The 24,956-nt window shown below is 47.2% G+C and overlaps 1 protein-coding gene across 2 annotated transcripts in view; it reads left to right on the top strand.

Annotated features, from left to right (window-relative positions):
- LOC135896911 (papilin-like) overlaps window positions 1-24,956 on the top strand; it is a 71,636-nt gene that overhangs the window by 38,303 nt on the left and 8,377 nt on the right. For both annotated transcript variants that reach the window (XM_065425414.1, XM_070522409.1), the window contains 5 exons: window positions 2,192-2,365; window positions 3,921-3,971; window positions 9,536-9,709; window positions 19,137-19,187; window positions 22,211-22,261. In XM_065425414.1, coding sequence (XP_065281486.1) covers window positions 2,192-2,365; window positions 3,921-3,971; window positions 9,536-9,709; window positions 19,137-19,187; window positions 22,211-22,261 — 501 coding nt within the window. The remainder of the gene's footprint in view (window positions 1-2,191; window positions 2,366-3,920; window positions 3,972-9,535; window positions 9,710-19,136; window positions 19,188-22,210; window positions 22,262-24,956) is intronic.

Here is a 24,956-nt window from a genome sequence, read left to right as displayed (position 1 = left end):
ATGACTGGGCTTAAATCTCGCAATTGAAACATATGTCCTAACACGAATAAGTAAAAGGTAAATAAGGAATACCTTTATTTAGCCAGCGGGATCTTGCGATTATTCCCACAAGCTCGCTTCTTCAGAAAACGTACTTAAATCGGCCAAATCGCGCTATAGTTTCTATGCAATTTTCTAAAAGAAATTGTTCTAAATAAAAAAAGTGCAGTATTTACGGTCGCGAAGGTAGTGCAAATATGTTTCTTTTTTATTGCAGCCTGATGGGTCGCGCTAAGCGCCTTTCTCAATTCGTTTTTAACTATTCACTCATGAGCGTTACGCAACAAACGTCTCATCATAGGCCTCTGGATGCAACACATATATATTATAACAATTTAAAAACTAACATTAATTCTAAAAGCCTGCTCCGCACGTTTAAATCTAAAGTACGAGATTTTTGTCGCGTTATTTGACTGTTACTTAACTTTCTTTTCTCCTTTGCATGTTTAAGTATCCCAAGTAGAACTCCAAATTCCTCGTCATCAAAGACTGTTTCATTTGTTTTGTCTTCTGTTTTCATGAATCGAAAGATTCGCATCATGTATCCCGCAACTGTTTTTCATGTAGTTTGATGTCATTTTCATAATGCCGCATAAGTTCGAATTCTTTGCGAGAACCACTGCCTAGCTGTTGCTGCGTGTTACAAGGGGAATTACGTGTTACAAGGGGAATATTTTGCGTCTGCTATCTCATACAGATTGCAATTTCTAATAGCTGCCGAAATTTGCCTTATCCGCAACATCGTCGAATTGACAATACGGGTACCAATGTTATTTTTATCTCTCCTATACTTCTTTCAATACAAATCGTTAATTTGTCGAAGTGCATACCTTGTTTGCTTTAATCAGCCCTCTTTCCTAAGCAAGCATGACTCAGAATTACTTTTATTGTTCATCATCTGCTCTCTAGAAACATCTCCGTTATTGCTTCTAAGGCTGCACTTCGTGGGACAATATAAAACACTCGCTGATATAACTCTGTCCAAGAATAAAACATTATTTTGGTTTCCATTCTTTTATTAGGAGACTTTGCGCTAGCACTAAAAGAAATATTTTGGCAGGTGTCATATGTTCAAGTGCCTTCAACGACATAAACTGCGTGTTGATGATACCTTGCCTGCACACTTCGGCGACTTTCATTCACTATCTCAGCTTCTCGATATGATAAATTATGAGATCATCAGCCATGCGTGAAGTAAATGGAGACGCTGGTGCTGCGGATACTCAGTCAGTGTAAAATAAAAAACACGACAGCAGCATGATGCACTATGAAAAAAATATGCTTCACGGACAATTATTTGTTGTTTCCAAAATGGCCTGCTATATTGGAGTGTCCTTAATGTCACGAAAGGAAGAAAAGGCGTACAATGAACAACAACATTTTACGTGAAAGGGGTTGATTTCTTTGTCATATTTTACAAAAAAGCCGATCGTCTTGGAATGGTGGGCACATGTATCCTTGTGAACATAGAAACCACAAATGTTACAAAAAAGTCACAAAACTGCGGCATTCGGCTGTTTTGGGGCGCACGTGTTGTGTTGATAAAGAACAACTCAAAGCACAACACGTCGGCGGAATGCTCACCACACGATGAAGTGCGACACAAAGCACGTAATTACCGGTATTCGAATGAACTAAATTCTGGAGCTTCACGTGCCAAAAAAAAGAACAGATTTGAATATGAGGCACGCCGTAGTTGGCCACTCCGGATTTAATTTCACCACCAGGGGATCTAAGGGAGCTAAGTAAACAGAACCAAGACAGAGTATCACACCAGTGTGGGACCGCTAACCGAAGATTACAAAGACAAGTTACAGCAGTCACAGAATGTAGTCTCCTCCTCTGTAAGAGCGATAGCAAGCTAGCTAGCGCATATGCCTTCCTTCTTAAGAAAATTCAGAATGCTTCAATAACTTCACGCGCACGTTGATTCTGGTGCCTTTTCATAACGTTGGTGCTTCAAAAAGACGGCACCCAAAAACCGTCACGATTGGGAATGGGGGATTGGGGATCGGCGCACCTTTCCAGGTGTTTTTGTGTTCACGTTGTTGAACGTTAACAAGGTGTCCTGTCTGCCTGATATCAATTTCAATCTTGCCCAGTTCGTACATTTCTTTTGCCAATGCTCTTTTTATTTCCTCTATGCTCTCAGCGCTCAAGAACGACACGTGCTACCTGCCGATGAAAGCAGGCCCTTGCTTCGGCTACTTCCCCCGCTACTACTACAACGCCACGACAAACTCCTGCAAACAGTTCATCTATGGAGGATGCCAGGGCAACGCCAACAACTTCCCGACGCTCCATAAATGCCAGAGTGTATGCACCAGTAAGTACATCGAAATACAAACATGACCGTGATCAAAAAGCAAGCATATACGACTCGTAGGGTAAAAGCTTTCTGCTGGAAAATCTTGACTCGCTCTGACTAGCGAATAAGACACAGAGCGTATAGTAATTCAGGGGAACTGACGCGTGATAATAATTAATTGGAGGAACCACTCTCGATTGAATAAAAGTATTAGAATTTTGCTTTTGATTGTTGTTACTCATTTGCAGTGAGTAAATTCGAGCATATGGAGAAGGAATGCTCGCTTTAGGAATCAAGTTCAGAGCAGAGGTGAAATTATTGGAAACGTAAAGGTGGAAATCAACACCTTTTCTTGTTTTTTTTTTCTTTTTGCTATAGGAGATACACGAAATTATACAACTTCCACAACATTTAGTTTTAGCCAGACAGGTTGGCAGACGCCGCCTTAGGATTAAAACCAAAGCAGGGGCGCATGAGGGTATTCTTGCCATCGTTTCTTCCTCAATAGGGCCTCGCCAAGCTTGTGTGAATGTTTGAAAAGCATCCGAGTGTTTCAAAAGCATCCGACAATCAAGTTGATTCATTTCTCGCACTAATCGATTCCTATTCGATACGGTGTGAACGATTACCATTAGCACTCCCCCACTCCTCGCTGTTTGCATGCCTAACCTCAGCTCAGTGGTGCCTTGAGCTGTAGGTTGCTCATATTGCGAAGTGCGACATTATACTGCTGAAATTCCTACTTCCTATATGTCACATATGCTATGTGGATTGTCCTTGTGTGACACTGTCGAGTAACAACACAGACTGCAGCTAAGCGGTGTAGTTTTCACGTAGACAGAGGCCGCAGAATCTGGCATGCTCTATTATCACCTATCTAGCATTGACCCAGAGAAAGCATGTCCAGTGCCCGTGGAACTGTAGCGTAGACCTCGCGTACTCAGCAAACGCCCGCACTGAGTCATGTCCTAGATCAGAGCTTGTGGCGCCAGCCTTATCTCATAGTACATTAGTGTGGCCAATCTCATACTACCACTTCCGGTCTTATCTGGTTAGTTGAAAAGGTTGATTGCAAGCATGCACTTACCTACACTTGCCCAGAACTGCGTACTCGATATGTATAAATATTGAGGTGATTGGTGTTATGTAATTATTTTGTTACCTTTTTATTTGGAACTATTCTGCGGAGTGGATGTTTCTACCTATTGTTGCTCATGAATGCTTCGAACTTATTATTTAAGCAATGTTGTAATTGTGTAGCAATACTGGTGCCCACTTCAGGGTCTGTAATGTTTGTAGGATATCGCAACGCTTTTTTATTTACCATATTCATCGCACACTTCCCCAGGGCGAAATCGGAAGTGTTTTGGGAACTCTGTGTTAATATATGCAGCATCTGCGCGAAAATTTGAATCTCCTCACCCACGTCTGGTAACCCATATTAATGAATATCCTTGTTTCATTCACTACTATGATTGAAACGAATTAACATCTACTCTGCTTGATATCATAATTTTAGCGCGCGATTTTTTATAGTACCACGTAATATTAACTTTGCCTTTTTTTATTTCAGACAGTTCTTATCTACAGGAGCTCACGAGGTCCAGGCTCATCACTAAACTTGGTAAGTGTAAGATCATATAACAGCTTCAAAGTGAAAACAAGCGCTGTTTAAAATGATAGCCGTTGCCTGTTTGGCTGAATTTCGGCCGGCTTCTCGCTCAAAAATTGCGTTTCGAAGCAGCTTTCATGGATGTAACGTTTTAAAAGCGCCACGCAGTCGCTTAAATAGGAGAGAAATCACTTAACGCAGATGGGGTGCAAGCTCCGCGACTTTTACGAACGAACTTTTCATGGATCATTAATGTCCCAAAGAAGCGCATGGCCTATTGCAGCAGCGCAATGTGGAAGATACCGAATGAAGATACGCTTTTTCAGAGGTCACATAATTTCTTGTGTTGTGTTTTACTTCGGCATTCCCGAACTTTACCTACGTTTCTGATAAGACGGCAATAAATGAGAATATTATGTCAGGCTGCGTTAGTAAATCACGCTCTTGCAATGAAACAAAGTCACCGGCAATTGAGACACCACCTGAATCCAAATTTGAGCGCAGCTCTGTATGCGTTTCCCTTTTGCTACATATAGGCTATATGTCGCTTGCGATACAAATCATATCATTTCGCGATGTAGTGCTGAACGCCGTAAACGAAGGGAAGTCGGGCGCGACTGCCTCGCTAACCTGGAGATCGCGAGAGGCTGCGTCCGCATGACGTGGGGGCACCATTCAGAGCAGCCGCCGCAGACAGACCTGGCAGACGACGCGGGCTACTGTGGCGCCATCTCGTAGCCCCTGCGACCTCGTTATTTGACCCTGCCATGCAGAGCAGCCGCCGCAGACAGACCTGGCAGACGACGCGGACTACTGTGGCGCCATCTCGTGGCCCCTGCGACTTCGTTATTCGACCCTGCGACCTCCTTATTAACAGCGCAACACCACAAACGCTAAGGCATTACGGCAGGCCAATATTGAAAAACTGTCCCTCGAATCTAGTTAACTGCTTATCAGTAAACAAGCACTGAATTGCAATCTAGCGGAAGTATCAGTTAATCACGAAAACTTATGGAATTGATTATTCGTGTTAAATGCACAAATATGAAAAAAATTCTTTGACCTCTACAACGCCTCCCTGACAAGAGGCATGCGACTTTCGCGCGGCATTCAAAACAAGGGGAATTTGGCCATCATTTTATTCACTAATACGCCACCCGTTTTCGCTAAAGCAAGAAAAATAGGGTTTCACAGCAATGTTTTGCAAATATGCAATGGCATAGTGTTGCTGTCTATTGTCACAAGCCTCGTAGACTGACAATTACTGCGACCCCCTCCGCCCATTTTTGGTCAGCATTATGCACCATCACCACGCATCCATAGCGACCGAAGTATCGCGGATGTTCTGCCGCGGCGTGGTCGCACCTAGCCGTTTCCTTTAACTTTAGTTCGGCCAGGAGGTAACATGACCAAGAGCGCGTTAGGGCGACTCCGGGAAGGGGCGGTTTTTCGAGCGACCATAGTTTAAAGGGACACTAAAGTGAAAAGTGATTTCTCCTGCATCAGTAAATCACCGTTCTACAACACCAAAAACACCACTCTTACAACGATAAGACATTTGGTAAGCCAGAAAAAGCGCAAGAACGAAATGCGGGTGGCGACGCCTACTTGAGTTCCAGCACCTGGGGGCTGTGACGTCTTGGATTTTGATGGCATCTTCTAGGGCCTACTAATTATATATAGCGCTACAGATTGACTACATTGTGTTCTAAAGGAACCAAATATTAAACATGCCAAGTTTCGGGAACCTTTATTCAGGCAACGCGGCCCAATTGCGAAAACTTACTTTGGAATCCCTGATGTCGCGCTGACGTAACGGCGCTGGCGTTTCGGCGCGGTATTCAAATACTCATACTTGGACCTTCATTTTCTCATCTAATATTCAAACTATTTTCTTGAAATGACTGCCTGCAGGTTTCTCAAACAATGCTTTATTAGTCTAAACTGATTTATTGTTTCCCTTTAGTGTCCCTTTAACGCGATGTTTAGAAAAAAATCACTTCAGCAAGAGACAATACGAACACTGAGTCGCAATCACGCACAACTCTACCAGGACGATATCATATACAAAGTACAAAGCATTGTGTTGACGGCAGGTTTAACGCGATAGCGTTGAGGGCCCCGTATCGTAGAAAATCCGGTGTCGGCGCAAGCTGTCCGCGGTGTTGTCCGTCAGAAGAAATCGTCGCGAACCACAACTCCACGCGGCGCAAAGGCGTTACTGAACTAACGGAATTTCTCAGGAGTAAAATGCGTCAGAGAATTCGTAAAGTCCGACTAACACACAGCCTACAGACATGATAGCATCGGACTGTAATGTGAATATACGAGAACGTACTTTTAATGTATCATAAAACGCAATTCTGTTAAGCGGAAACACAAACGCAAACCCCTTTATCCTTGCTTACGAGGGTAAGAGCCATTGATGAGTGACTCACTGCTTGTGGCTTCTGCCTTCGCGGGTATGAGCGATTGCTCTGCCCTGCATGGTCGCCGGGGTCATCCCACCATTGTTTTCCACCGGGCCCCATGTCACAGAATATTCGGTGTCGCTGTCGGCGCCAACCTGGCGCGTTAACGCAATCGCGTTCTGTTGTAGCGGGTGGCAGAGTGACGGAGACGATCCAAGAGCACGTACCGCACTGTTTTATTTCAGCGACAGCGATCTAGATATATAGGCTGCTTGCCTATGACGTAACATAAAAAGAACGAATCATGTTTGACACGTGTGGCACAGCACTTCATATCACTTCTCCCTTTCTTTAAAACTGCAGTCTTTGCACGGGTCTTCGTTGTCGGGTAGACCTCCGTAAGACCGGCGGACTTGGGGGAGAGAGAGCCTGTTCGGCTGGGACGGACGTTGGAGGTGTTGTCGAAGGAACAGGCGTAGCGCCACTTGCTTCTGGAGTGGCCAGGCTGCACCGGGCTTCTGGCGTTGACGTGGGCCGATGCTTGTTGTCCGGGCTGGGTTGAAGCGAGTCGGACGCCTCCGCTTTTGGGGTCACGGGTGACACAGGCACGCGACGGAAAATTTGGTCGAAGTGACGTCGGGCTAGGCCATCTGGACTGTCGACCGTTACCAGGCGTGAACCCTCTATGCTCTTGACGATGCCTGGACGCCAACGCTCCCCTTGGCCAAACTTGCGAACCCACACCTGGTCGCCGGACTGGAATCTGGGAGGCTGCGAGTAACTTTGAGGTAGAGAAGGGATGCAAGTATCCAAGCGCGAACGAATTTGGTAGTTCATCAGCATCTCTGAAGGAGACTTGCCGCACGGCAGTGGGGTACGTCGATAGCCTAGGAGCACTCGCGCTAGTTTTGTTTCGAGATCGTTCACCATCGAGTGCTTAAGAAGGCCATCCTTTATTGTGCGGACCGCACGCTCTGCGAGACCATTAGATTGTGGGTGGTACGGCGCACTACGTAGATGAGTTATGTTGTTGACAGTCATGAACTGGGAAAACTGCTGACTTGCAAACTGAGGCCCGTTATCTGATACAACTGTTTGCGGCAAGCCAAAACGCGCAAACAATTCTCGAAGCCGCGCAATTGTGACTTCTGTGGTCGCCGACTTGACGGGAAGTGCCTCAATCCATTTAGTATGCGAGTCGACGACTATCAACAGCATGCGTCCCTCTATCGGTCCGGCGTAATCAATGTGAAGCCTTGACCATTTGGTTCCGGTTTCTGGCCAACAGATAGGAACCTGTCGATGGGGCATTGGCTGAGCTTGTACACATGAGATGCACGAACGTGCGAGGCTTTCGATCTCACCATCCAACCCAGGCCACCAGAACAGCGTCCGAGCCAGTCTTTTCATCGCAGATGCACCCTGGTGTGACCGATGTAGCTCAGCGAGCATGGAGACTCGCGCTTTGCGGGGTACGACGATGCGATGACCCCAGTAGAGCAGGCCTTCTACGCTTGACAGCTCCAGCCTTCTGCAAAAATAAGGTTGAAGGTGATTGTGACACGGTGACAAGCGTTTAGGCCATCCATTCAGTACAAAGTGCTGCACAAGGCTAAGGTTTTCATCTCCGTTCGTCAGCGCCCGTATGGCATCCGCTGGCACGAACGAGCTGTCAAGAGTCTCTGTAGACAATACGTATTCTGGTAAGGTTCCCGATCGACAAACGTCTGTTATCGGCACGGGCAAGCGGCTGAGTGCGTCCGCGTTGGTGTTTTCCTTGCCGGCCTTGTACTCTATGCGGTAGCTATATTGGCTTAGAAACAGAGCCCATCTCTGAATACGTGCCGACGCCATTGGGGGCACAGGTCGATCTTCTCGTAGAAGTCCCACCAGTGGTTGGTGGTCCGTGACCAATACAAACTCGCGGCCCAGCAAGTAGTCTCGAAACTTTGTTACTCCGAACACCAGTGCGAGCGCTTCCTTCTCGAGCTGAGAATAATTCTTTTCGGCGTGTGTTAACGTGTGTGAACGGAAAGCAATGGGCTTATCCAATTGTCCAATTCGGTGCGAAATTACGGCACCTAAACCCGAAGGTGACGCATCGCATTCCAAACGCACTGGTTGGTTGGGATCGAAATACGTCAGAACAGGCGAACTCAGAAGTGTTTGTTTAGCCTTGAGATATGAATTTTCCTGCGCCGTTCCCCAGTGCCATTTATGCTCTTTTTCAAGCAAAAGATACAATGGTGCCAGCATCGTTGACATGTGTGGCAAGAACCGGTGATAATAAGTCAACAGACCCAAGAAAGAACGCAGTTCGCTCACATTCGTAGGCCGTGGCGAGTCGCGTATTGCTGCTAGGTTCTTTTCAAGCGGATGCAAGCCGTCTTTGTCAATGCGATGGCCCAGGTAGACGATTGAGTCTTTGCGAAAATGGCATTTTTCGGCCTTCATCCCACCATTGCCTTCATCCCACCATTGCTTACGAGGGTAAGAGCCATTGATGAGTGACTCACTGCTTGTGGCTTCTGCCTTCGCGGGTATGAGCGATTGCTCTGCCCTGCATGGTCGCCGGGATCATCCCACCATTGTTTTCCACCGGGCCTCATGTCACAGAATATTCGGTGTCGCTGTCGGCGCCAACCTGGCGCGTTAACGCAATCGCGTTCCACTCTTAAAGGCGAAGCCTAAGCGTCCTCCATGTTATTTTGTTGTCAATAACGCCGGTAGATTATAGTAGGTTTAAATACAGTCGTGGCGGTATGATTCAAAAGCCCATTTTAAAGAATAAAAACAAAAGTGGATATGCTATTTTGCTGACGAAAAAAAAAGTATCTACCACAAATCACCGCAGGGTTTCATTTCAGTCTCTTCCACGCCACAGGTTCTGCGACTCGCAGATGCGTAACGTGAAAAATGTTCCCCTTCCTTTCCAAGCTGTAGCGCAGAACATCATGTTGCAAACGGTCACCCAGTCTGTGCTATATCTGCGCTTGCGCTTAGCCCACGGCAGTGAGTACTTGAGTAAAAAGTACTTAGTATGCACCAGTTGGGTGTTTTCTTAGCAAGAGGCAGCATGAGCAATGATAAGGAAGGCTATATCGCCACGTACCTCGATACTGTTTCCCAGACATCTTCGAGGCATCTGCTGCTTAAATTTTCCAGTGACCCTGGACCCGGTATGTGAGCTACCGAAGAAGATTGGTCCGTGCCGTGCCTTAGTCCCCCGCTACTACTACAATACGACGACAGACACCTGCGAAGTGTTCATCTACGGAGGATGCAAGGGCAACGCCAACAATTTTGAAACACTTACGCAGTGCGAGACCAGGTGTGGCGGTAAGTGTGCTCAATCCTTCATTCGAGATCAATTGCATGAACTGCAAACTGAAAATAGTTATTCAATATCTTCAAAGAAGCAGCACACACACACGCACACAAACTCTCTCTCTCTCTCTCTCTCTCTATATATATATATATATATATATATATATATATATATATATATATATATATATATATATATATATATATATATATATATACCCTACTGCACAAGCCATTCTCACATTACCTCCTGTATAATTCAGATATAAAAACACGTACGCATTTTGTAGGCATATATTCAGGAACACAATGATGCGTAGACAAGATGGCCATTAATGGAGGCGCTTTTGATGATTCAGTGCAGCTAGAGATAATACGCATTCAGTGAAAAATATTACCTGAAGAAGACCTCTTTGTGCCTTTACAAAAATTACAATTCATTTCAGAGCGGACTTATCATCCCGTGTGAACAACAGTGCAGCTTCACTGTGTTGGGAAGTTATTTATAGCTATTGGCACCCTTGACTCGTGTTAAGCCGCTAAGCCAGAAGTAAATGGGCGTACACAAGGATAAGTTAATTGACTGTTCAGGGCAGACAAACATCAAGGTCTTGCGTTGATGCACTGTACGCGCGCATGGAAGCACATCAACAATGTAGCAAACTAAAATCAATATATTTGCGCGGACAAAATTGCCGAGAGATAATCTGTTCTTCAATTAGGTACAATGTTGTCACACTGCTTGTCCCAGGGCGTTCAGTTTCTCAAGCACAGACGTGCGCAGACTGTCTGTCGAGTAATGGGCTGCCACGCTGATGTTTCCTGGGGTCTACGGATTACTACATTAAAGGGCCTTTGACGCTTGCCACTGTCCACGTGACGCGTTCGTATTGTCAATGAGGCAATTTCGTACACAGGCAGCGCAATCGAAGGTAAATATGAAACACTAAGCTGTGAGACATACAGAATGTAGCTCAAAACAAAATTACAGGGATATTTTTCAATAAGCAATAACTTCAGTCGAGTCGTACTATATAGCAGTTCGTTTCAACTATTCCAAATGTTTTTCACTGCCCACCACGCGACTAAAGTGGCGTCCACCACTCTTCGGGTTAGGCGTTACCAGGTGCACAGACACGGCCTCTATTCCGCTCTAGCTCTTTTTAACAATGACCAAGCCTGAGAGGCTGTTGCTTCGGAGCCGCTGAGCCATTGTCTTGGGACAGCTCGCGAAGGTAATAAGGACCCACTGTTGACCGTCACGGTGAACGATAGGAGCACTAGAGGATCTAAACCAAAAGTACCAAAACTCAATCAGGTCACGCAATCGAAAATCCGTGCTCACTTTCTGTCGCTTTGGATTGCGCCACATGCTCCCTGCGTAAACAGGCGGTTTCGCCGAGAGTGAGCCTCGCTACTGCATCCAATAAGGACAGGGTCTGCATAAACCTCTGCATGTATTCAAGACTGTGCTTACCGGTCATCCGTTCTGCACTTCGTGCAATTAGACAGTGAACATCGGACACTTTCTCGGGTCTTGCCCAAGCTACACTGGTGCAAGGCTCTACTTGAGAAGTTAGAAAAGAAACAAACTGCCCTCCACATGTGTGCCTTCAACCCCTTGTATTTCCGGAGGAATCTGCTACAGCCCGCAGGGAAGCTTCACGCTTTCATCTCACGTTTTCAAGAGACGCCTAACTGTTCGACGGATGGTGAATAACCAATTCACAATGAGAGAGACGCTCACGTGGAGAAATTGTCAGCATTGATCGCCAGCCTAAACCAACTTGTAGCTACAGACCATCACCAATGCAAAAATGAAAATGTGACGAAGGATCACGCGCACTGGGGACCGGTTTAGCTCAGCATCGCATACCGCCTGCACCGCTCACTTCTCACGAGGTGAGATGTTGCAAACAACCGGTATGATTGCGCATTTGACAGCCAAGCTGGTTCACAGGGTTCCGCAAGAGTTTTCATGTGGCGACGTGCCATTGTGTGGTCGCTTTCTAATGTATATTGACACGTGTACTTATCTTTATCGCGCAACCACGTTTCGCCGCTTAACAACTGTAATCGCAGAGCGAGGGACGCGCCTGCATGTATCCGACGTTTCTGGAAAGTTATCGACGCTTCTATCCGCGTGTCTGTTGTCGCCGAACCTTGTGTTATCAGATTTCATCGCGTGACACGAATGGTGTAGAACTTTGTGGAAGACACGCGGGTCCCATCATTTAATCTGGAACATTCGACGACTGATCTATAAAAGCCGACGCGCTTGACCCGCTGATCAGATTTTCGACGATCGCCGAGCGTGTTCGCCGCTTTCGTTGTGCTATAAGTGTAGCCTGTTTTGTGGGCACAGGTTCGCCCAATAAAAGCTAGTTTTGTATTCCACCGTACTGCTTCTTTCTTCACCGTCACTACAACGTGACATCTGGTGGAGGTGCTTGTGCGTTCATGTACCGAACGCCCCCGCAAAGCCGCGATCCAAGCCCAAAGCCCGAGGACAAAACTAACATCGCCGAAGACCAGCGTGCTAGCCGCAGACTGCAAGGACTGCCCCCAGAGCACGGACTTCTACCTGAGTCGACAAAGAAGATCGTGGTCAAAACAACCCCAATGGCTGCCCCAGCGTCCCCCGTTATCCTACAACAACCTCGGGACCCACCGACCTTCCATGGAGCAGCGACTGAAGACCCAGAATCCTGGTTGGAGACCTACGAACGAATCGCGACTTTTAACAACTGGGACTCCGACGACAAGCTGCGGCATGTATACTTTGCCTTAGAAGATGCCGCCAGAACGTGGTTTGAGAACCGGGAGTCGACCTTGACGACATGGGACCTCTTCCGTACCGGCTTCCTTCACAACTTTACGAGCGTCGTGCGCAAGGAAAGGGCCGAAGCCATGCTGGACGCCCGAGTGCAGCTACCTAACGAGAACGTCGCCATCTTCACGGAAGAAATGAAACGTCTGTTCCGCCATGCCGACCCGGATATGCCTGAGGAGAAGAAAGTCCGCCTTCTCATGCGTGGTGTGAAGGAAGAACTTTTCGGCGCAATGATACGAAGCCCTCCGAAGACCGTAGAAGAGTTCCTTCGCGAGGCCACCAGCATCGAGAAGACCCTCGAAATGCGGAACCGGCAATTCAACCGCAGTACAAGCTCTACCCACTACGCCGGAGTTCAGTCACTCGCCGCCGACGACCTACGCGAGACTATCCGAGCTGTCGTGCGGGAGGAGCTACAAAAGCTGTTCCCATCATCACAGCCTCAAGTGGCTTCGATTGCCGACGCCGTGCGTGAGGAGCTCCAACAACAACTTGGAGTAGCCCCTGAATCGCCGCAGCGTGAGCCGCAAGCGATGACCTACGCCGCCGTCGCACGCCGTCAAGGACCCCCTCCGCGACCACGCCAGGGCCCTGTCACGCCACAGTTTCGTCGTCCGCCGCCGCCGCCGCCAGCACGACCACCCGTCGCCCAGCGCACCTACGCGAGGAAGACGGACATCTGGCGTGCTCCTGACCACCGCCCGCTCTGCTACCACTGCGGAGAAGCGGGTCACGTCTACCGACGATGTCCGTACCGGGAGATGGGACTGCGAGGTTTCGCCGTCAACGCGCCGCGTCCACAGCTTGGCGAGCGCCCACGTGACATCGCCGATTACCTCGCCGCTACTCAGTGGAGCCCTCGACGGCCGTCCCGTTCGCCATCACCAGGCCGCTACCTGTCGCCGCAGCGCCGACCATACACTGGCCCAGCCCGGGGCCGGTCAGCGAGCCCATACCCGGAAAACTAAAAGCAGCAACCGATGGAGGTGCGGTTGCTGTTCGTCGAACTGACGAAGATCCTCCGCCGCCGACGAAGACGACGAAGAAACCATCTCGACGACCTAATGACGACACGCCGCCGTCCCGACGAAGTCTGGAAGCCAAAACTACACCGACGAAAGACGACTTGACGACGCGACGTTCCAACTTCATTTCAACACGACGCAGCCGTGATCCAACGCCAAGACCTAACTGCAATGCCAGACAAAGAACAACCGACCTCGACGTGCTTCTCGACGGCCACGCAGTCACTGCCTTAGTCGACACAGGGGCCGATTACTCCGTAATGAGTGGACACATCGCCGCCCAGTTGAAGAAAGTGAAGACCGCATGGGAAGGCCCTCAGATTCGCACCGCTGGAGGACACCTCATCACGCCGACTGGGATCTGCATGGCAAGAATAACCATTCATGACCGGACTTACCCTGCCACCTTCGTTATCCTCCAACAGTGTTCACGAGACGTCATTCTCGGTATGGACTTCCTGGACCAACACGGCGCAATCATCAACCTCAAGTCGAAGTCAGTAACGCTGTCGGAAGATAAAGCAATGCCGCCGGAGAGCCCTCGTAGTCACCACGCCTTGAGTGTGCTTGAAGATCAAGTGAGCATCCCGCCTCGCTGCAGCATTGTTATTTCGGTCAGCACCGAAACACCCGCTGACGTAGAAGGCGTCATCGAAGGCGACCAACGTCTACTGCTAGACCGTGAAATTTGCGTCGCAAGAGGGATCGCTCGACTGCATGGAGGGAAAACTGAAGTGTTGCTGACAAACTTCAGCCAGGAGTTCAAGCACATCAACAAGGGCACGACGATCGCGTACATCGAGGAATTTCTGGAAACAAGTAATGCGTTTGTCCTATCGGATTCCGCCGCATCTACCCCGACGACCATGGTTCCCGAACCAGACTACGACATTAATCCAAATCTCCCTATGATTAAGCAACAGCAGCTGAGAAGTCTGCTCCGACGATACAAAGGCTGCTTTTCGACGTCATCGAGGATTCGACAAACACCAGTCGCCAAGCATCGCATAATCACCGAGGAATGCGCTCGACCACTCCGTCAGAGCCCTTACCGAGTTTCGGCGCGAGAACGTGAAGCTATAAGAGAACAAGTCGACGAAATGCTGCGCGACGACATCATCCAGCCATCGAAAAGCCCGTGGGCATCCCCTGTTGTTCTGGTAAAGAAAAAGGACGGAACCCTACGTTTCTGCGTCGATTATCGGCGTCTGAACAAGATCACGAAGAAGGACGTATACCCCCTCCCACGGATAGACGACGCATTGGATCGGCTCTGCAACGCTAAATACTTCTCGTCCATGGATCTCAAGTCTGGCTATTGGCAAATAGAAGTCGACGAAAGAGGTCGCGAAAAGACCGCCTTCATCACCCCAGACGGCCTCTACGAGTTCAAGGTTATGCCATTCGGACTGTGCTCGGCGCCTGCAACGTTCCAGCGCGTGATGGACACGGTTTTAGCAGGATTGAAGTGGCAGACCTGTCTCGTATACTTGGATGACGTCGTCGTCTTCGCCGAAAATTTCGACGTTCACCTTAGGCGGCTGGCAACAGTACTAGAGGCCATCAGGACGTCAGGACTTACTCTGAAGCCGGAAAAGTGCCGCTTCGCTTAAGAGGAGCTTCTATTTTTAGGCCACGTCATCAGCAAATCTGGAGTCCGCCCCGACCCGCAGAAGACAGCTGCCATAGCAAAGTTCCCACAGCCCATCGACAAGAAGGCAGTGCGTAGATTTCTTGGCATGTGCGCCTACTACAGGCGATTTGTCAAGAACTTTTCACACATCGCTGAGCCGCTGACAAAGCTAACTAAATGTGACGTCGAGTTCAAGTGGGAAACGCCGCAGGACGAGGCATTTCAAGAACTCAAACGACGCATGCAGTCGCCGCCCGTACTTGCGCACTTCGACGAGAACGCCGATACCGAAATCCACACTGACGCCAGTAGCCTAGGCCTCGGCGCCGTCCTGGTCCAGAGAAAAGATGGGCATGAACACGTGATAGCTTACGCTAGCCGGTCGTTGTCAAAAGCGGAAGGCAATTATTCTACAACCGAAAAGGAATGCCTCGCCATCGTTTGGGCTACAGCGAAATTTCGCCCTTACCTATATGGCAGGCCATTCAAAGTCGTCAGCGACCATCACGCCTTGTTCTGGCTAGCGAATTTAAAGGATCCCTCAGGACGGCTAGCACGGTGGAGCCTCAGACTACAAGAATACGACATCACTGTAACATACAAGTCCGGACGAAAACACTCAGACGCCGATTGCCTATCACGCGACCCCATTGACCCGCCGCCGCAAGATGACGAGGATGACGACGCCTTCCTTGGTATAATAAGCGCGGAAGACTTCGCCGAACAACAACGAGCGGACCCGGAACTTAAAGGCCTCGTCGATTATTTGGAAGGGCACACCGACGTTGTCCCCAGGGCATTTAAGCGCGGATTATCTTCCTTCATGCTTCAAGACAGTCTACTCGTGAAGAAGAACTTCTCACCAGTCCGCGCCAATTACCTTCTTGTTGTCCCGTCAGGACTTCGTCCAGAAGTATTGCACGCCCTACATGACGATCCGACCGCTGGACGCCTCGGTTTCTCCCGGACACTATCGAGGATTCAAGAAAAGTATTATTGGCCGCGCCTGACCGCCGACGTCGCCCGTTATGTCAGAACATGCCGAGACTGTCAGCGACGCAAGACACCGCCGACAAGGCCAGCCGGATTACTACAGCCAATCGAGCCTCCTTGCCGACCATTCCAGCAGATCGGGATGGACTTGCTGGGACCCTTTCCGACGTCAACAACCGGAAATAAGTGGATCGTCGTGGCGACAGACTACCTCACCCGCTTCGCTGAAACAAAAGCACTGCCGAAAGGTAGCGCAGCCGAAGTGGCGAAATTCTTTGTCAAAAACATCCTGGTTCGACATGGCGCCCCAGAAGTCCTCATCACCGACAGAGGAACGGCCTTTACAGCGGAGCTTACCCAAGCCATTCTGAAATACAGTCATACAAGGCACAGGAGGACCACGGCCTACCACCCGCAGACGAATGGCCTTACGGAGCGGCTGAATAAGACCCTCGCCGACATGCTAGCGATGTACGTCGACGTCGAACACAAGACCTGGGATGCCGTCCTGCCGTACGTAACATTCGCTTACAACACGGCGGTGCAAGAAACAACACAGATCACGCCGTTTAAGCTGGTTTACGGCAGGAACCCGACGACGACGCTCGACGCCATGCTGCCCCACATCACTGACGAAGAGAATGTTGACGTCGCTAGCTATCTCCAGCGCGCCGAAGAAGCCCGACAGCTCGCCCACCTACGGATCAAGACCCAGCAGCGTACCGACAGCCGACACTACAACCTCCGAAGAGGCTTCGTCGAGTACCAGCCCGGCGACCGTGTTTGGGTATGGACCCCGATACGCCGGCGAGGACTCAGTGAGAAGCTGCTGCGACGCTATTTCGGACCCTACAAAGTCATCCGACGTATTGGCGCACTAGACTATGAGGTTGTGCCAGACGGCATTTCGCACTCACAGCGGCGCCGCGCACGATTTGAAGTGGTCCACGTGGTGCGCCTTAAACCATTTTACGGACGCTGATGAACTTCCTTAGTTTGTTGTTTTCTTTGCTACGAGTGCTTTTTTTTGTTACTTTCGTTTATTTGCAGCATCGGGTCGATGCTTTTTAAGAGGGGGGTAATGACACGTGTACTTATCTTTATCGCGCAACCACGTTTCGCCGCTTAACAACTGTAATCGCAGAGCGAGGGACGCGCCTGCATGTATCCGACGTTTCTGGAAAGTTATCGACGCTTCTATCCGCGTGTCTGTTGTCGCCGAACCTTGTGTTATCAGATTTCATCGCGTGACACGAATGGTGTAGAACTTTGTGGAAGACACGCGGGTCCCATCATTTAATCTGGAACATTCGACGACTGATCTATAAAAGCCGACGTGCTTGACCCGCTGATCAGATTTTCGACGATCGCCGAGCGTGTTCGCCGCTTTCGTTGTGCTATAAGTGTAGCCTGTTTTGTGGGCACAGGTTCGCCCAATAAAAGCTAGTTTTGTATTCCACCGTACTGCTTCTTTCTTCACCGTCACTACAACGTGACAATATGTAACGCATGTCTAACGCATAACGGCTCCCAGCTAAACTTTTCTCTTAGGTCCACTCATTTACGTTCTTTCAGTTGCCTTGGCGGACTACATTTGGTGGACCCGCATTTGTTTTGAAACGCATTGATGAATGATTACATAATAACGGTTACCTTGCGCATACGTTATTTCTTTAGTCGACAACCAATATGTGGCCTTTTTCTAAGCAGCTTACTGTACCTTTGCTCCTCCCTTTGCCTGATGCCTGCTCCACTTTGGAGGTCGGCCAGAAGTTTGCACCTTGGCGACGATAAATGAAGCAGCAGTAGCGCTGCAACGCATCCTGGGGGTGTATTCTGTAAGAGTACACCTAGTGGCCTGTCCATTTCGGCCGCTGCTGATTGGTTGGGGGCGCGCGTCTCCCCTTCTCTCGTACAGGTACATCCTATCAGCAACGGCCGAAATGGACACTCCACTAGGTGGACTCTTAAAGAGTACCGCCCCCTGGTTTCGAGCCGTCAATAAAACAGCCAGCCTCGGCCGCGCTCCGAAGCAACAGCAGTTGGTTCGCTTGACTAAGGCCGACAACTTGAAAACACACCCCTTGTACTTCCATAGGGTGCGAGTGTATGAGTTGGTCAAATTTAGACACATCCAGGGAATATTTTTTTCAGAAGCGCATTTCCCAGAGGCGGGAGCGACGGGCTGCGATTGGAGGCGTAATACAGAATACTGCAGTGTATTATTACATCTGTAATACTTAAATTGCATTTATCGAATTATTTGTGACGTCTAACATTCCCTCCAGGGCCATTAAGCTGTCGGCTTGAGCAAGACATCACGCTTAGACGGAACCGTTGACGAGATCAATGGTTGCTGAAAATGACTAAGTTCGATGATCATCGCTTGTAAGAGGATTAAAGGTTTAGGTGTACCCTCGGCAATAAATCGTGTTAGTGGTGAAACCTGATCTCTGTAAGTTATCTCCGTTGTATCCGTAATAAGACACGCATTTAAGTAATTGCGATCCGGAATGGGCAGTACACGACGCTATTAGCGCGTAATCTAGCGCTTCCTGAATCACATAGGCCTCACTGCTCCGTAAAATGCAATGAAAACCAAGCGCTCAGTGTATGACGTCTCACTTCTTGAGCACCGCTTTCATATAGAGCACTGTGCTTTTCATGAAATACTTGCACATTTAGTGAAAGTTTCGTCAGAGAAAATTGCATCATCAAACTACCAGCGACAGGTGGTATTCATGGTTACAGCGTTAAACCCGAAGGACGGTGAAGCTATACAGCAAAGTAATAATAAAATGACGATTGCAAGCCCAATGCCTACGCAGTTGGTTCTCCGATAACGAATTAAATATTTGTGCCTCGAAAAATGTACGGTGGGCTCCCTTTGCGTTTGCATTGAAGCATCACGAACGAGGGGCCCGTATTTATAAAAGATGCTTCGCTACTCTCCAGGTAATCTCACCCTCGAAGACGACTCATGGAAGAAGCACATCACGAAGCCGGGTGAGCACACACCTCTTTTGTGCCCTACAAATGGTATAGGTTGCACAGTAACGGAATCTAGTGTAGAACTGGCAGGACGTGACGTCGCTTACATTAGTTTACCGCGTGTTTCTTGTGGTTAACAATTTTTTTATTCATATGTGGCAGGTAGCATAAATCTGCGTACTGAGCTGGATTATTCATACAAGCGGACATCACTTCAACAAAAGATGAAAATGCATTCATGAATAATTAACAAAGTTTCACTATCAACATATTATGATATTATCTGAGGTTTCGTTCTCCAATTTAAACAGTGAAGACAAAGAGTTTTCGAAGCACATTCACTAAAAAGGAATATTGAAATTAGCACCGGTTTCGAGATAAGCGCCGTCAAACTATGAATACACCATTATTGTTATAGTCGTTTATTTAACGAAACGCCTTTTCTACGCATTGAAGATCTAAATGTCTGGAAACCCTCCACACACGGCTGCTTCTGTTATGCTGGCAATTCAGTATAAGTAGCGCAACGAATCTCGTCCAATGCATCACCGTTCTGACCCCACTTTGCGCCATTCTCTTCTTTTCTCCACACTCGGCTGCTTCTGTTGCCGACCTGTTTCGCATTTTATTTGCCGTCTTGTTCTCCTTGTCTACCCAGTGGCATTAAGTTATTCTGGTTGATTGTCTCAACATTTCCCATATTCCGTGGTACATGGCCAGTTGCAGATGCCCAGTGTCTCAAACAGTCTTTTTCGGGCATACATTCGGTGGCATATACCCCGGGGCCCACGTTGTTTGCCTTTACCAACCGACGCACAACGAGTCACACATGCCACGTGGTTCAAGCTGTGTACTCGCCAAAACAGCAGCCAGTATTTAACAGCCGGCATCTCCAAAGTGGGTGGAAGAGGTGGAGAAAGATTCGCGTTGAAATGTATTTTATTGCCAATTATACAGCAACTTGGTTGATGGTTATGAGCCCTTATAGACAACTTGGACCAGTGTGGATGTGCAACTTGGCACCTGGATACGTGAACATTCCTTGCCAATTACCCAAACCGGGTATGTGCCACTGGGAAAATGTCCCAATAGACGAGCAGAAACAATGGACAAGAAGTAAACAAGTAGGCAATATCAAGTTCAACAAGTCTGCTAGAGAAGCAGCTGATTGTGGAAGAGATGAGTTAGAAAGAAACAGCCAGAGCGTGAATTCGGCGAGGAGTGTTAAGTTACACAGAAGTGAAGAAGAAAGAAAAGTGAAGACATTTCAGTAACCATAAGAGAGAGCTTTGCTTGCAATGGATTTCCACATATGCGTGGGATCGCCCAGAATTTCGAGTGTGCGTTTCGAATTCGCGTGCAAATAATGTCCACCTCCGAGTAAGTAGTACAGTTGAACTTGTCGAATACTGATACATGCCAAATGGAAATTGTAATATTTCTCAACGTAAGAAAAAAACGTGCTATATATATATATATATATATATATATATATATATATATATATATATATATATATATATATATATATATATATATATATATATATATGAACGGTTTCACGATGTTCATTGCTACGTATTTCTGTCTATGCTTGTCACATTGAAAACTGGTAGAATAAATGATTGTGTGGAGATTCTCTACAAAGAGCTGCACATTTATACCATGCTCACTGAAAGTACAAGGGTTCTTTTCAGGTATCTATTAAAGCATGCCGAGTTGTTTTTGAAGTAAATCGCCCTTAGAAACTTCGTGATATATATATATATATATATATATATATATATATATATATATATATATATATATATATATATATATATATATATATATATTTTCACGTCTAAACATATTGTATACGTGGCAGTGCTCGCACAAAGATGTAGAGGCCGAAGTCACGCTACAGGACAGATAGATTGCTGCAAAGGCTATCGCAAGAGGCATTAGTCCTAGTAGTTAGTGAATGCTACTTCTCTTCAACAACAGCACAGTCTTGCGTCTTGGATTGGAACATCAGCACAGTCTTGGATTGTGACACCGGATATACGACAAAATTTGGTTCCTCACGTTTCTTGTGCACTGAAATTCCTTTAGAATCACTTACATTACAAATGTCTTCAAAATAACGTTTCGCTACACTTCGCAGCACTTTGCAATTATTCTCGCTAGTATGTGAAACACTGACCATAACGTGCCGCAGTGTTTCGTATGTGTGCCAAACTGAACGGCCCATGCGGTGTTTTCGAGATCAAAAGCATTTTTTTTCACTTCCCTGCTTCAAACTGCTACGTTATATTTATACGCGAAATCGCAGTTGTAGACTTCGGTTCACCTTATGTCCTAATTCACATACTTTTGGCAACTATTTGGCTGTATGTTATTCGTACATATTTATCCCCTATTGCTACGCGTCTCCTTCGCTTCAAGAATCTTCATTTAATATTTGTAGTAGCTGCTGTCGCGTAATTAAAAGTTTTATCAAATGAGTTGTCCCATCACCTTCACACACTACTGAAAATGTCCATGCCAACTGCATATGCGGAGCCTAAGCGAACCGTGAGCGAAAGTTACCGAAAAAACTTGTTCCTTATGTGACACATTGTTTCACGATTACTTTTATTACTTTTCTGATTTCGTGTTCTCAAGAAACGTTACGCTCGATAGTTCCTAATTACCTACGTGGGAACAAAGAAACAGTTTTTTTTTCTCGGCTCCGACATATTTAGTTTAGGAGAATGCGATGTCTGGTTTTTCGTGCACAGTTACGGATTGTATATTTCGTGCATCCGTCTTTTTTTCTTTGGCTTACAGATTCTTGGCCATGTTTTAAAAGCATTTAGTTTTTCAATCCGGATTCGGCTTTTGGTGCCTAAGTTAGCTTTCAACTGTCTGTCCCAAATGCAAAACCCTCATTTATACCGGTGTGGCGGTTGCCTCGTAAAAAGCGTTTCTGTGTTTTATATGTATTTAAATAGGAGACTCACACTTAGCACGAAGCGAAGCTTTTCTCTTATGTCCACACATTTACATTGTTGCAGTTGCCGCGGCGGAATACATCCGCTCCAACCCTGTCCTGCCCAGGAGCCTTGGTACGTATATTGAACACTCTGAATAAGACGCAGAGAATCGAGTCAGGCAACATTGATCCCTCCAGGTAGGATGTGTGGGTTTACTAACCAGTTGCCGTAACCCAAAAAGATCAAGTACTCGTGACACCCGCGGTGGAAATGATGTTTCACATCCGTCGCGACGGTTTGTGAGTGGTGCCGCTGGCTAACACTCTTTGCGTTAGTTGTGGTAGTAACACGTGAATACTCCCGAAAGCATATATATATATATATATATATATATATATATATATATATATATATATATATATAACGAGAAGAAAGGGGGTTAACCGAGGGGCCCGATTTTTATTAGTCATATCATAAGAAGCCAACAAACACTGACACCAAGGACAACATAGGGGAAATTACTTGAGCTTAATCAATGAAATAAAGAAACGATAAACTAATGATGGAAATTAAAGTGGATGAAAAAACAACTTGCCGCAGGTGGGAACCGAACCCACAACCTTCGCATTTCGCGTGCGATGCTCTACCAATTGAGCTACCACGGCGCCGTTTTCCCATCCACTTTCTTGGGTATTTATGTGTCCTAGTAGAACCCTGGGAGTGTTAGCCAGTGCCACCACTCACAGACCTTGGCGGCGGACGTGGAACGTCTTTTTTGCCGCAGGCGTCACGAGAACGTGATCCTTTAGGGTGAAGGCAACTGGTCAATAAACCCACCTATGCTACCTGAAGGCATCAATGTTGCCGGATTCGAGACCCTCGTTATGTAATAACGAGAAGAAAGGGGGTTAACCGAGGGGCCCGATTTTTATTAGTCATATCATAAGAAGCCAACAAACACTGACACCAAGGACAACATAGGGGAAATTACTTGAGCTTAATAAATGAAGTAAAGAAACGATAAACTAATGGAAATTAAAGTGGATGAAAAAACAACTTGCCGCAGGTGGGAACCGAACCCACAACCTTCGCATTTCGCGTGCGATGCTCTGCCAATTGAGCTACCACGGCGCCGTTTTGGTAGAGCATCGCACGGCGCCAATTGGTAGAGCATCGCACGCGAAATGCGAAGGTTGTGGGTTCGGTTCCCACCTGCGGCAAGTTGTTTTTTCATCCACTTTAATTTCCATTAGTTTATCGTTTCTTTATTTCATTTATTAAGCTCAAGTAATTTCCCCTATGTTGTCCTTGGTGTCAGTGTTTGTTGGCTTCTTATGATATGACTAATAAAAATTGGGCCCCTCGGTTAACCCCCTTTCTTCTCGTTATTACATAACGAGGGTCTCGAATCCGGCAACATTGATGCCTTCAGGTAGCATAGGTGGGTTTATTGACCAGTTGCCTTCACCCTAAAAGATCACGTTCTCGTGACGCCTGCGGCAAAAAAGACGTTCCACGTCCGCCGCCAAGGTCTGTGAGTGGTGGCACTGGCTAACACTCCCAGGGTTCTACTAGGGACACATAAATACCCAAGAAAGTGGATGGGAAAACGGCGCCGTGGTAGCTCAATTGGTAGAGCATCGCACGCGAAATGCGAAGGTTGTGGGTTCGGTTCCCACCTGCGGCAAGTTGTTTTTTCATCCACTTTAATTTCCATTAGTTTATCGTTTCTTTACTTCATTTATTAAGCTCAAGTAATTTCCCCTATGTTGTCCTTGGTGTCAGTGTTTGTTGGCTTCTTATGATATGACTAATAAAAATCGGGCCCCTCGGTTAACCCCCTTCCTTCTCGTTATTACATAACGAGGGTCTCGAATCCGGCAACATTGATGCCTTCAGGTAGCATAGGTGGGTTTATTGACCAGTTGCCTTCACCCTAAAAGATCACGTTCTCGTGACGCCTGCGGCAAAAAAGACGTTCCACGTCCGCCGCCAAGGTCTGTGAGTGGTGGCACTGGCTAACACTCCCAGGGTTCTACTAGGACACATAAATACCCAAGAAAGTGGATGGGAAAACGCCGCCGTGGTAGCTCAATTGGTAGAGCATCGCACGCGAAATGCGAAGGTTGTGGGTTCGGTTCCCACCTGCGGCAAGTTGTTTTTTCATCCACTTTAATTTCCATTAGTTTATCGTTTCTTTATTTCATTTATTAAGCTCAAGTAATTTCCCCTATGTTGTCCTTGGTGTCAGTGTTTGTTGGCTTCTTATATATATATATATATATATATATATATATATATATATATGTATGTATGTATGTATGTACACGTTGTTCAAAGTTCAGCTGCATGGTTGTCTTAAAATTAGCCATTGGCACGCGCGCCAGGACCACTTGTGCAACTAAGTTGTGTGGCCAAGGGGACACAATGTGAGGAGATAGTCATCGCTGTTAGCAGCCCAGTTATCTAAAACTGCGTAATCAACTTTTTGTTCACTGCAGCAAGTGGGTATGTTTGTATTGAAAAGTTGGAGGCAGTAGTATTTCTACGCAGTATCAGTATGAAGAATGCTTCTACCGTGTCTGTGCGTAGCGATATAGCACTCCAAATTTTAATTGTTCGCGTGATCACGCACGTAAGAAAGTTAGGATCTGCGCAGAGGTCCTCCCTGATGTCACATGGATGCTGCGTGCGATGTTTAGTCTGACAATGGGGCGGAGGCATTGGCAAAGATGATTGCTGTCGCCCTTCCCCTCTCAGGCGGCACAATAACAAAAAAATCAAAGAACCCGGAAACGCTGTCGTAACACGCGACCGTGCAGCGTGT

Source organism: Dermacentor albipictus, chromosome 7 (assembly GCF_038994185.2).
Source record: "Dermacentor albipictus isolate Rhodes 1998 colony chromosome 7, USDA_Dalb.pri_finalv2, whole genome shotgun sequence".
Classification (NCBI taxonomy): domain Eukaryota; kingdom Metazoa; phylum Arthropoda; class Arachnida; order Ixodida; family Ixodidae; genus Dermacentor; species Dermacentor albipictus.
Note: the sequence above shows the minus strand (reverse complement) of the source record. Positions and strands in the feature narration are given on the sequence as shown.